The sequence below is a fragment of the Pyrus communis genome, chromosome 8 (assembly GCF_963583255.1).
Source record: "Pyrus communis chromosome 8, drPyrComm1.1, whole genome shotgun sequence".
NCBI lineage: Eukaryota > Viridiplantae > Streptophyta > Magnoliopsida > Rosales > Rosaceae > Pyrus > Pyrus communis.
Window position 1 is genome coordinate 1,033,303 of NC_084810.1, and position 12,503 is coordinate 1,045,805.

The following is a 12,503-nucleotide window of genomic DNA, read 5'->3' on the forward strand; positions in this document are numbered from 1 at the left end:
AAATGTATTTTTCCGTCTTAGAGCATAAAATACTGAACAGAAAAGAGAGCACTCAAAATCTCCCGTTGACATTTCCGGCTTTTTTCCATGAATAATTTATAAAACCCGGATAATAACCATCGCTAACTGAACTGATTTTAAACATTATTGTGTAAACCTAAACAAATGTTATTTCTCTCACTAAACAATCGTTTAATCACCAACTGTTGGGAAACTATACTATCCACATCACATCCGGCAAAATTCAAAACGAGAATATCACACCGAATTCATACGTCTACTCGCTAGAGCTGCACAAATCGCAACTATCCCCGCTGCTCAACCTGCAAGCACAGACCCAGTTCGGTTAGCAAAACATTATACGCTCCTCAAATTCAATCTACAAGACTGGCACTAACAATAGCGATCAGTCAGACGTCTCTGGATTTGTTGCATTCTTACTTAAAACCCTAGAACATCTCTCATACATGCCACATAAATGGGAAAGTGATTTTCTACTTCCCGACACTCCTCTCTCTTTCTCTAGCCCTTGGATTGAATTAAATCAAAGGAGAATCAAGAGTAAAGACGAAAGGGAAGGGTACAGAAGAAGAGTAATTCGGCTCAATCCTGCCCTCCTCTCATGTATGCAAATATATCTTTAATTATCTGAAGTCGACAAAACAGATTAACGTTGCTAAATCATTAGAACCTTACCTGTTAGATCTGAAGGACCGAGTTAATAATATCCAACCGATCCCCTTCTCTTTACAGACGGAAACACGTGCAGATTCTTCAATAATCCCGATTCAATGATTAGTATATATACATTGTCGCCACTGGCAAGATAAAGTGAAAATAGACAGAGTTAGAGATGAATGCACTTAGAATGAAGCATCAAACTTCCACCAACAGTTACGGCTAACAAACCTTTGAGGAAAGAAACTCAGGCAAGCGCAGCAGGTTCGAGCTAACATGCATAACAGTGATAATAATTCGCTGATAATGTTTTTTTTTTCCTTTTTCATCTGATTTCGTCTCTATTAACGCAAAGAAGATATCCTAACTACAACAAAAGTGAAGACAACCTGCACATGTAACACGTATCAAAATCAAATTCAGACAAAAAAGTGCAAATGGTAACTGAAAGGTTTGACGGGGAAATACAGATTATCTATTAGAAAAAACAGCATACCTACGATTTCCATCTTTTCCACCCTTTTCTACAGTGTCGGTGTGGTCCCAACTGTTGAATCAAGATCAGATAGTATGTGCACACACTGGCAGCTGCCAGTCTTCTCCACAAAGTTCAACATAACGAATTATCAAGATAAGTTAACAGTCTCAACAATAAAGAATCTCCAAAGCTGTAAGTTCTGGTTTTGGGACTCAAAACAAACCCCCTATTGATTTTAGAACTCGGTTCTCTCGTCCTTATATACAACTATTATATTGCCCCTCACATTCTTGATGAAGTAAATCCACTTTCAGAAGCTGCTCCAGAATCTTTTCATCAGAGCCGTACTTGACGATGACTTGTCAGTGCTAGAAAGCAGATTCGAGACCACATAAAATAAAATGACTAGGCGTTCGCTGTATTTGAAACATGAAGAGAAACAATCAGTCGCTCAACAGATGTTCCGAGCAGTTCAGCAGAAGTATCAAGACCAGACTCGTTTTCCGCCTTCCTTAAGGCATGAGACCAAGGATTCACCAATAGACCTTTTGCTAGGGTTGAATCATCCCACAACTACTTGCCTTTTTTAACGGCTGATAGCATCCATCGCGAGCCGTACCAAACGTAGTAATCCCTCCACGTCTTGGAAGTGAAAATCAAGAGCCCTTTTAATGGCAGATATACCCTCTGCACGCTTAGCATCTCCCGTGTTTGTATTAGCAGCTGCAAATGCAAGCATCGATTTCCTCGACGCTTCCATTGCAAAATTTACATCCTGAGCCTGCAAGAAATCATATTTACAAAATGTTCATCATCGTCCACACTTCTCTACTGTGAAAAGAGAATACCCATTCCTAAATAAATTGACAGTCAATTCTTGTTCATGCCCTTCTCTGACCACGTTATACGTACTAAAGATTTAGAAAAATAATTCTGATGAAAATGTGCAACAGTACAAGGGAAACAAATTAAAGTTTCAGAATAGGATCTACATAAACTTACAAAATTGAGCATCCGGAGAAAATTGGGACGGTTTCGGGCAGCAATAACATGGTTTCCAGCAACTTGGGGAGAGCTAACGCCCTTGGGTAAGGCAACCTTGTCTAACGTTGAGGGGTTGTTTAGGTTATCAACATCAGAGGCAGAGGAAGAAGGAGATTCACCTGATAGAAAAGCAACAAGACGGATATCAAATTAGCAGCAACTCAGAACAAGGCTACTAAGAGCCTTGCAGCTCCTCTAGCACCAAATAACAGCTCACTTAGGACGCTGGTCAATTTACCAGGAGGAACCAATTGTAAAGCTGTTTGCAACTCAAGACGATCTCTGCTTGCACTGGCATGCGAGGAGTATATCACCCTCATATAAGCCACTTCCATGCATTTGTAGGCCAAAGCCGCAGCAGCCATATCCTTGGCTTTCTCGTATTCATGTGCACAAAACCTATAAGATAATTTTTAATTAACAAGGAAAAGCATAAAAGGCATGAAAGCTGCAGAACCCATTAGAATATAAAAGCCTGCAAAGAACACACTTAAAAAATAGGAATGGCTCCTATACGTGCCACTACAGTACATGCCAATAACTATTCTAATGACCAAAGACGACACAATCAATACCTAGCACGGCCCAAAAGCACATCCCACATGCAAAAGACAGATGACAGCTTCAACAGTATAAGAAGATCACTCCCTACATCCTAAGAGCTAATGCTATGCGTACCCCAAAAGTACACTTTCTCTGTCACCCCTCCCAACCAATCCAAAAGGGCTTTCGATGCAAGTCCAAATACATGATGGTAAAAACCACAAAAATATAGTTGAAAGTACCACCTAAAATTGCGGACAACCATATTATGGATCCCAATGCACATGCAGGGTTCCACAAAGGGTAGAGGAGGACTCACAGCAAGGTTGCACAAGTCAACAGATATGATCACTAAGACCCAAAACCAGTGCATGTGCCACGAGAAAATAAGTATTAATACGGCTCAAATTTAACTTACTCGCATAGTTTCGCGGTGCTACTATACACTTGCATGCACTGAGTCATGTCAATATGCTTGGCACTATCAATGTTCTCCAACAAAGATGCAGCATGAAGAAATTTGACAGCCGCTTGGAAATAAAGCCCTGTACTTTCGGAAGACCCGGCGTTCTGCAAGGATTAGTATTACACATGATTATCACAGAAAGGAGAAAAGCAACATCTAATCATAAAAATACGATGGTTAAAACCTTGACGCGATCAGCAAGATGTTTTAGATCTTTAGCCTCTTTCAGAGCATTAGTACCAGCCTGGCTGCCGGAATCCCTTCTAACTGGACTAGGGGCATCAATATCCCTGGCCCTGTGCCCATTCTGTGCAAGATGCCTTGAACTGATATGCTGAGCTCCATTCTGATTATCAACCCTTCTGGTTTGTATTTGCTTCAGAGCATCATTACCTTCAGAGGCATCAACTTGTGAGCTATCTGCACCATTACCTTTTTGAGAACCCACAGCTGGTCGGGGACAACGACCCGTAATCTCATTTTGAAATCCACCAGAGGGTGGCAAGGGTAGTGACCTCCCCCTAACTGAGCCTGCATCCACTCGTTCAGTTTTTTCAGAAGGAATCTTTGATGACTTTTGACCATCACAATCTTGCAGTGAATTCTGCTTGGGAGTAGAAATTGCATCTTTTTTGCAAATCGTTTCTGGCTTAACATCTGGGCCATCATGCCCCCCAAAATTCGACTGACCTTCCCCTTTACTGCTCTCAATGGAAGATTTTCCAGTAACATCTTTCTTGCTGACATATTTGTTCTCAGTTTCACCAGATTTAGACCCAAATTTCTCCTGCAACTTGTTTTTACCATCCCCGGGTTTTATTCCATGGGAGGGTGAATGATCTTTCTGTTCACTGAGAACATTAGAATTCTTGGCCTCACCAATGTCCAAATCAGATTCAAAGCTCCTGTTCTTGTCCTTTGACAGTGAAGAAGAGTATCCCTTCCCTGACTTTCTTGGGTGCGATCCATTAGAGTGATAATGCTTTCCATTCTCTCTGTCCTGGAAATCAAGCACAGAAGACTCACGGGCCCCATGATAAGCCGCAGTGGAGACTTTGTCCTTCCTTGCTGTTGCAGATCGATCACTCCCACCATCATCTTCGCCATCCGAGCACCTTCTTGGGCTACCTATGGCAAAATGACCAGCATTTTGTGATTCATCCTTTCCCATGAGGTCCCTGCGTACTGATGTAAGCTTATCAGGATTCAATATTCTCATAGGTGAAGATGAGACAGATTCTACAGGTGAACCTTTAACTTCCTGAAAGCTGGATTTGGTTTTCTGGGAGCCAGAGATTTTGGAGGAGCTTGAAGTTGCAGCCATAGGAACCTGTACAGATCCCAAATCTTTTTTCAAGGAATCCACATCATTCCTACTCCGGTGAGTTAAGCTGCTACCAATATCTTTTCTATGTTGTTGGTTCTTTGCATGGCTGCTTTTTTTGTCTGTTCTACCACTTCCTTTGCTTGCACTAGACTCTTTCCCATCGGATTTAGAAGTCCTTGCCTTCTTTTCTTTCCTGCGGTAGTTCTCACTAAACTCCTCCTTCACGGCGACTGAATGATCCTCAACATAATGCCCTGTAGCTGGAATGGAACCCATATGAATTTGAGAATCGGAGGATTCCTTCAGTTTTCTCTTTTTTGATCTACCTTTAGAATCAATGTTTCCCACATCTAAGGATCGACTATTTAAGAAAGCTTCATCTTTTGCTTTTGTAATAGAAGCGGCATGTGACCTGTTCTTAATTTGATCTTTCCCTGCAGCAGCAGTCAGAAAACCACCACTTGAGCTAGGACCTACCTCCCCAACTGCCCCACTGTAGTCTGATGCCCATCCTTCATCATTGATATGTTTAACTTCAGTCTTGATTTTCTTGGAAGCTCTAGAAGAATCTGGATCAGAGTCTCTTCTATTCTTTATCTTTAAATTCTTGAAGTCACCTGTTTGACATGCTGTATTAGTACGTAAATAGCATTCACATTAATTAAGGAAGTCTTAAAAGCACAAAAAAAAAAAAAAAAAAAAAATGCTGTTTCATACAGTACCTCCCCCAGTAGAGCGCTCTAAATCTCTATGCTTCTCCCTGTACTTGTGTTTTCGTTTCTCCACTGCCATGTCACTGGACTTGCTTAGCTGCTGCAAATCAGGTTCACTTGGCAGTGGAGACTGATTCACATCATTCAAGCTTCTACTCTTCACTGATGCCTGCATGGTTTTCTTCATAGAGTTTGGAAACTGAATGGAACCATCTTTATTAGTTGCATTTGGCAATTCTTTTGCTCCAATTTTTTTCTTTCCACCACTAGGCATGGCAGGCAAACCAAAATTTTCAAGGTTTTGGTCAGGGTTTCGAGGCTTAGGCAATGCCACTCCCTCCATTAAACCAGGATTTCTGGGCAGATTATTTTGATTCTCAGGGGCAGGAACTTGGTACTGTGCAATTAGAGCTTTCGTCTTTTCTGTTGTTTCCTCCTCGTTTACATTACACCGATTCATCCCAGGCCTACATTTGAATCAAGAGATGAGCTTCAGAGAGATAGAAAGCGAGAGAGATTGGAATGAACAGTCACAACTTATAAAATGGCATACATCAGTATACCACTACAGGTTTTGTAGATGCAGCGATATAATATGTACTGTAATGAACGTAGTGATAGATAGGTTAGAAAATGCCTACGATAAAGGAACTTACAGCCAATTAAGCATGCTACATAGCCACTTCTCAGGTAGGCTCTCCGGGTTTGTACCATATGGAAGAAGCCGCCATTTCTGACACTTGTCACAACACACCCAATTATCTTTTATCAGTGCAGGAGCCCCCGTAGCAGGAGGCACAGCAGACACAGGCCCATTTCCAGAGCGTGGGGCTATATTTGAAGCCATCATAGGATATGAGTCTGCAATTGATGGTTTATCAAATTTATTGCCACTTTGTCTCTCCCTTGATGCACTGTTAACTGCAGATGTGCTTTTTGCAACAGCATCAGATTCCTTAAGCTTTTCTTCAAACAGCAGTTCAGATAAATTCATTTGGTTCTTTTCGTCTATATCCCCAAACAAATCTCTATATGTATCCCTGCTTTGATCAATATTAGAACTATTTGCAAGAGTGCCCTTCATTTTGGGCGCTGAAGAAGAACCAACCCTTGAGCTTTCTTTTGGAAACTCAGCAACCGGGTTCCTGTGACTTTCCTTCTGTTTGTTTTTCTCCCCAGGTACTGGATACTCCTTCCCAGAAAATAGTCTTCTATCATCTACCTCATGTGATGTAGCCTTCTGATTGACTTTCTGCTTTGAATGGTCCATGACTTCAGTATTTAGAGCTTTCCTCCCTTTGGAAACATTTAAGTCACCTTTTACTGATTCATAAGTCTTCTCTACTCTGCAATGGCCCTCTTTCTTTGGATGAACCAAAACGTCCTCACTCACATTCACTTTTCTATCTTCCTGAACCTTTCCAGCCAAATTGGCATTTCGCTTTTCAACCCAGCCATCCTCTTGGGTGGAAATTGGCTCCATTGGTTCATCTTCTGCTTGACCAGGGAAGACCTTATCCCTCACTAAAGTTTTCTTATCCATTTCTTTGCTCTTTATCACATCATTGACAGTAGAAAATGAACTAGATAGAAGTGGGAGCTTCAAGGTTTTAGAAACAAGCTCCTCACAAGCAAACATATCAATGTCATGTTCCTTCTTTGACAGAAGCCCAGTTCCATCCTTATTTTTCCCACTCTTTGATTCTGCTGACAAATCATTTCTTTCAACCGATTTTGTTTTCCTCGATCCTGACACTTTCCCACCTCCCTCCATGGTATGATTTCCATTCACTCTACCCTCTTTTAGGAGCTTTTCCTTTTCAATTAAGTAAATGAGGTCGTCGTGAAGAGGTGACATCATATCCTCATGCACGGGAAAGGAAGTCATAATCTGCTCCAGAGCACCGCCAAAAGAAATGTTTTAGATTAAGCACACTATTTCAGAAACAGAAAACATCTGAATATTACAGGGAGATGATTCACCTGAAGAATACTGGTGGGAGATTCAAATGGGGCATCTTGAGGCTCATGAGATATCCCTTCACTCTCGGAAGGGCTATCATCTACTGAGGAAGACGATGTGGCATCAAGACCAAGCCCACTGTAGATAGCATTTTTTCGTGTTGACAAGTTATCCGATCCCACTTTAAGTCGCACCTTCAGTGTTTTCTGGTCTGATGAATTAATATCTTTCTTGTTTGCAGATTCATGCCGAGGAGCGTACTGGTCAGCTTGAATTAATGACACACTTCCTTCTTGTTTGACTGGATCATTTGCTGAGGGTGCCTTCGGTGCAACAAGCGAAGTGGAACCTGTAGAAGCAGGTCCAACTCCCACTGACTGAGGTGTATTATAACAAACTACGTTGTTACGTTGACCAGCCTGTGTAGAAAAATAATGAAGGATGCTCAAGTACACTGATAATTGTCAAATAAACCACTACAAGACAAAGGTTTGTCTACAGAACTAGATATAAGTAGGAAATGATATGCTGAGAGTTGATACCTCAAGTTTCAAATTGTTGGGAGATTTGAGTAAGCTGCAGTTCTGAACTTTTTGCGGAGTCTTTGGATGAGACGACACTGGAGACCTCTGATAGGAAGGTAAAAATGAGCCATACCCACCCCACTTTGCCCCTGTTGCAATGTATTGATTGCCAACTCGTTACTTAAAGAGAAGGAACTTAAAATTAATGAATCTCTCAAGCACAAGAGATAATGTAATCCTCTTCCATTGACTTACCCAAATTCTCCGCAGAAACTCCACCTTCAAATTCTTTCTGGAAGTGTCCCAAAACATCCTGAATTTTATCATCCTAATACCAGAGAGAGCAGTATCTGTCATTAAAATGCAAAGCTCGTCTAAAGAGACGCAAAGTAATAAGAGCTAGAAACAAGACGGTTATACTTCAATAACGCTTTTCATAAGATTAGGCATCTTTATGATTTAAGATTTGAAATTGTCGAGCTACCAAATATTAACTACCTAAAGCAATCACACTTCATGACCCTACAACAACACTTAAACAAGTATCAGAATCTCAAAACCCCAGTTTCAAATTCCAAAAGGTCACCCATCGCATTTGAAGCTAACGTAGATAAATTCTACAAAACTTGATTCTAACATTCAGATTTTACAATCCCATATAACTCATAACTACACAGTACATCAATATGGATTCCAAACTGAATCGTTTTCATGGCACATTATATGGCACGTTAAACAGTTATAATAACCAATAAGTTCAGCGCAAAAACCAATTACTTGCATGATCCAACCCCTCAAAACAGCATTTTCATGCCAGACCATAAGTCAAAGAGGGATAAATCCTTACATTACAAAGTGGACGAATACGATATGTTAACACTGCAAGTACATTACAACAACCATGAGCTAAGTAACAAAGTCCTAAACTTCAGCTCCACTCCCTGAAAGCAAATATCAAGTCTTCAAGCTTCTTAAGCTCAAGTAAGAGATTTCTACTCAAATTTAATTCAATAAAAAGTTCTCGTTCATTACGTGCCCTTAAATTCTTAACATAATCAAAGTAAAATTCAATTTCAATCAAACTCCATTAGCTCGGATCTACACACCATACAAGTCAACCCAAAAAAAATTCGAGCAATTCAAAACCGATATTCATGTAAGGATCAAACTTTTAAGCAGCATAAACACATGTATATCCAAATCTACATGTATAAATACATATATGTGTTTCTATATGCTTACGATGTAAGAGAGAGCAACATCGACATCGATGTTGGAATCGTATTCATTGATGTGGGAAGAGCAAGCTTCGCCTTCTTCAAGCTCAGTATCCTCCATCTCTATCCTACCTGCAAACCCTAATTCTATCCCCTTCCTTGCATCCCTAGTCCCCACAGAAATCATCCACAAATCTCTCTCTCTCTCAAATTCTTCAACTACTAATCAAACCACGACCCATTCAACAAAATCCAAAATCCCTATCAATCAAATTCCCACCCGATCACACAAACACCCTCAAAAATCAATAACCCTAAATCCCAAAATTCAAATCTTCCAAAATTTCCCGAATTAAAAAACGAATTTATAAAATTAAACAAACCCAATTGGGTTTCTAAAAGCTCCGATTTCGCCAACAGCGACAATCTTATGCTTTTCGGAGACGCTTTCTGCGTGTAAATTCTTTTGAGCTGAAAATTTAATTCAGCAGGGCTCTCTCTCTCTCCTCTCTCTCTCTCTCTCTCTCTCTCTCTCTCTGGTTTTTGGTGTTTACAGCAGCCGGTTTCTTAATTTCTGATTATTTTTATTTTCTTTCGCTCGAAGCAAAAATTAATTAATTAATCATATTTTTCTGGCAATAATATTAATTTTTGTAATTTATGTGTCCACGTAGAATTAGGAAAGAACCAGGATCTAACCAGCATACACCGTTTACATATTTCCTTTTATTTCGTTTTGGCCCCTATATTTCCTCTTTTTTATGTAATGGCCCTGTTGTGAAAGACTGAGAATTTATAGTTTGAGACGCAAGAATACGCGCGTGGTTGCACGCTTCTCCCTTTTTCGGCCCTGAGAAAAAAAATGTAGTTTTGAAGTGTTCTAATTGTGAAGTACAGGTGATTTTTGTAGTAGTGTGATAGCAAGAATGTTCTACAATAGATTACAAGTTTGTTAATTAGTTAAAACGTACGAGCAAAATGTCGTTATGAAATCTATTTCATATAAGTCAACGATAGTTGATTGAGTTGGTAAGGATCGTTTTTTATTATAAATTAAAATCTAGGTTCGAGTACCGTTGTTGGCAATTCCTCTTGGTTGGCGAATTGCAAAAACTAAAAAAGGGGCTAGGACTCTCACGTAAGTCCTCAAAGAGACTTGTGGTATGTCCTGTAATAGAATAGTCTCCCTTATCTCTAAACTTTTGATTACCAAAAATATATGTTTTCATATAATATATGTTTATATGGATTATTTTTCATGCTGGATTTTATATCGAGTTTCTATAATTACTTGAACGTGGGTTGTAATGAAATTAAAAACTAACGTTGGAATAAATAATCAATAAAAGCATTACTGAGTTACTTTAAAAATATATTTACAATTTCTTAAATGGTACCTTGTATAGATTGTTATACTTGGAATAATATGTAGATAGCGTATCGAGAAGAGTAATTTCGTTTTTGAATTAGAGGAAAACATACTATAAATTTGGATTATTTTATTAGTCAAATCTTGCATGAAGTACCTGATATTTTGTGTTGTCAGACTGTAAACAAGGGTCATTTATTTAACATAATCTCGTATGGACTCTCGAAATGCTAAGTTTCTAGACTCTCAATTTGAATCATAAGATCAAAAGAATCATATTTTAACAATCTGACATGTCATGTTGCCAAACAATAAATTTGAATTATTGGTTCAACAATCTTGTTTGAACTATTTGGCACATTATGGTGCCAGACTGTAAATTTAGTCATTTATCAGTTAAAATCTAGTAATTGGGACTAGATGTGAACATTTGGCATGCAATGTTGAATAGTAGAATATTACTCTGAACTAGTTGGCATGTTATGTTGAGAAATTGTAATCTAAACAATTGATTTGTTAGGATCTTGTTTTGAACTATCTGGCATGTTAGATTGTAACATCGTGACTTGCTATTAATTGTCTCATTTTAAAAAAAAAATTATTTTGTATGCAGCAACTTTGTCTTTTCTTTTTTTTTTTGTGGTCAAATCGGATAGTTTATTAATCAATTCAGATAACAATATTTACATCCTCAACAAAAATATCGAATAAAAATTTAGGAAACAATAATCTCGATCTATGGTAACCTTCATTACGGTTTAACATACAAAGCCACCGAACAAGCCGCCCTATTGCAAGCTCGGGGCACAAAAGCAAACTCGATAGAATCCAAGCGCGTGGGGGAGAAAAAACTCTCTACCATTTATCCACTTGTCAGCTGGCAAATCAAGCATGTTCTTTTATACCTATCCCCCCAAACAGGACTTTTCCGTACTGTAAAAAACGACTTAAATAGGTGGAAAAAAAAAGTAAAAAACAAAAAAAAAATTAGAGCAGAGCAACACTGGAAAATCAAAAAACGAAAAATATAAATTCGAAATTAATTAAAAAAAGGAATTATTTAGTATTTACCGCAGTGTTTCACAGAAGAAAATAATAATAATAATATTGAAAGAGAAAGAAGCACGCACCAAGTGGGTTTGGTGGATACTGGAGACAGCAAACCTCAACTGGTTGACCGGTCTATGCTTACGGAAAGGGATTCTTTTCGGATATCTTCCACAAAATACACCCAATTAATCTAATTCGGATCTTTGAAATTTGATCTAATGGCTAAAATTATTATAATTTTTAAAGAGATCCCCTGTTTATAGCCGTTTGATCAAATTTCAAATATCTGAATTGATTGATTTGGTGAATTTAATGAAAGAGATTCAGAAATGACCCCTTTCCCATGCTTACATATGTTTTAAGACAAAAATGTCCCTATCTTTATGCGGTTGTCATGTCTGGAGTTTATTTATTTATTTATTTTTAATTTCAATTTAGTTATCGAAAGCAATAATTCACTGTAACTCATGTGTGACAAATTGTTAGTTATTTCAATGTTGTTTTTTGAGCTTTGTATAATAACCGTTGGTTGAAATCAATACAAGATTATTGAATTTTCAAGGACAAATTGGAAAATTTGAGTTCTGTGATACAATATATACTAAAATTTGTTCATCAGATAATATGTTAGTCGGCCATTCATTTTAATATGAACTCAATTTAAAATTTATTTATTTACCAGTGAACATAGAAGAAGTGTTCAAACACGTAATTTGAAATAGTTAAAATATATTTTCAAATCATTGCCTTCCTTTTTACATTCATTGTAACTGCAAAATGTTAAAACAGCTAACATATGTTACTTACTTGAAATGATAGTCTGAATTATTCCTAACTCGTGCTCATCAACTTACAAGTATTTTTTTTATTGTTTTACTCTTTTGTTTTAATTTTACTTATTTTAAATTTTATTATTTTTATTAAAATATATTTTAAAAAACAATTAACTTACTAAGTACCCTACATGTTTTTTTTTAACAAACAATAGTATACACTAAGGGGTAGGAAAGTGAGTCAATGAGCTTGCCATAATAATGTGATTCAAATTTACTTTTGGCGAGAATTGAATTGAACGTAAGGTCTATCCATCAAAGGTGAATTTGAACTACATTATTGCTCACCTCCTATGAA

The 12,503-nt window shown here is 38.1% G+C and overlaps 1 protein-coding gene across 2 annotated transcripts; it reads right to left on the minus strand.

Moving 5' to 3' along the window:
• Positions 1-47: 47 nt before the first annotated feature.
• LOC137742143 (cysteine-tryptophan domain-containing zinc finger protein 3) lies at positions 48-9,514 on the minus strand. 2 transcript variants are annotated; one of them, XM_068481909.1, is made up of 14 exons: positions 8,979-9,514; positions 7,992-8,064; positions 7,755-7,885; positions 7,233-7,631; positions 5,906-7,140; positions 5,259-5,716; positions 3,394-5,153; positions 3,162-3,313; positions 2,439-2,599; positions 2,159-2,319; positions 1,175-1,937; positions 910-1,067; positions 697-818; positions 48-323 (listed from the first exon to the last, which is right to left on the minus strand). In XM_068481909.1, exons 1-11 carry the CDS (start codon positions 9,138-9,140, stop codon positions 1,743-1,745), a joined length of 4,887 nt encoding a protein of 1,628 aa, XP_068338010.1. In that variant the 5' UTR covers positions 9,141-9,514; the 3' UTR covers positions 48-323; positions 697-818; positions 910-1,067; positions 1,175-1,742. The 2 variants fall into 2 exon arrangements, with proteins under 2 accessions (XP_068338010.1, XP_068338008.1); XM_068481907.1 differs by having other exon boundaries at positions 3,394-5,165.
• Between the last annotated feature and the right edge of the window lie 2,989 nt (positions 9,515-12,503).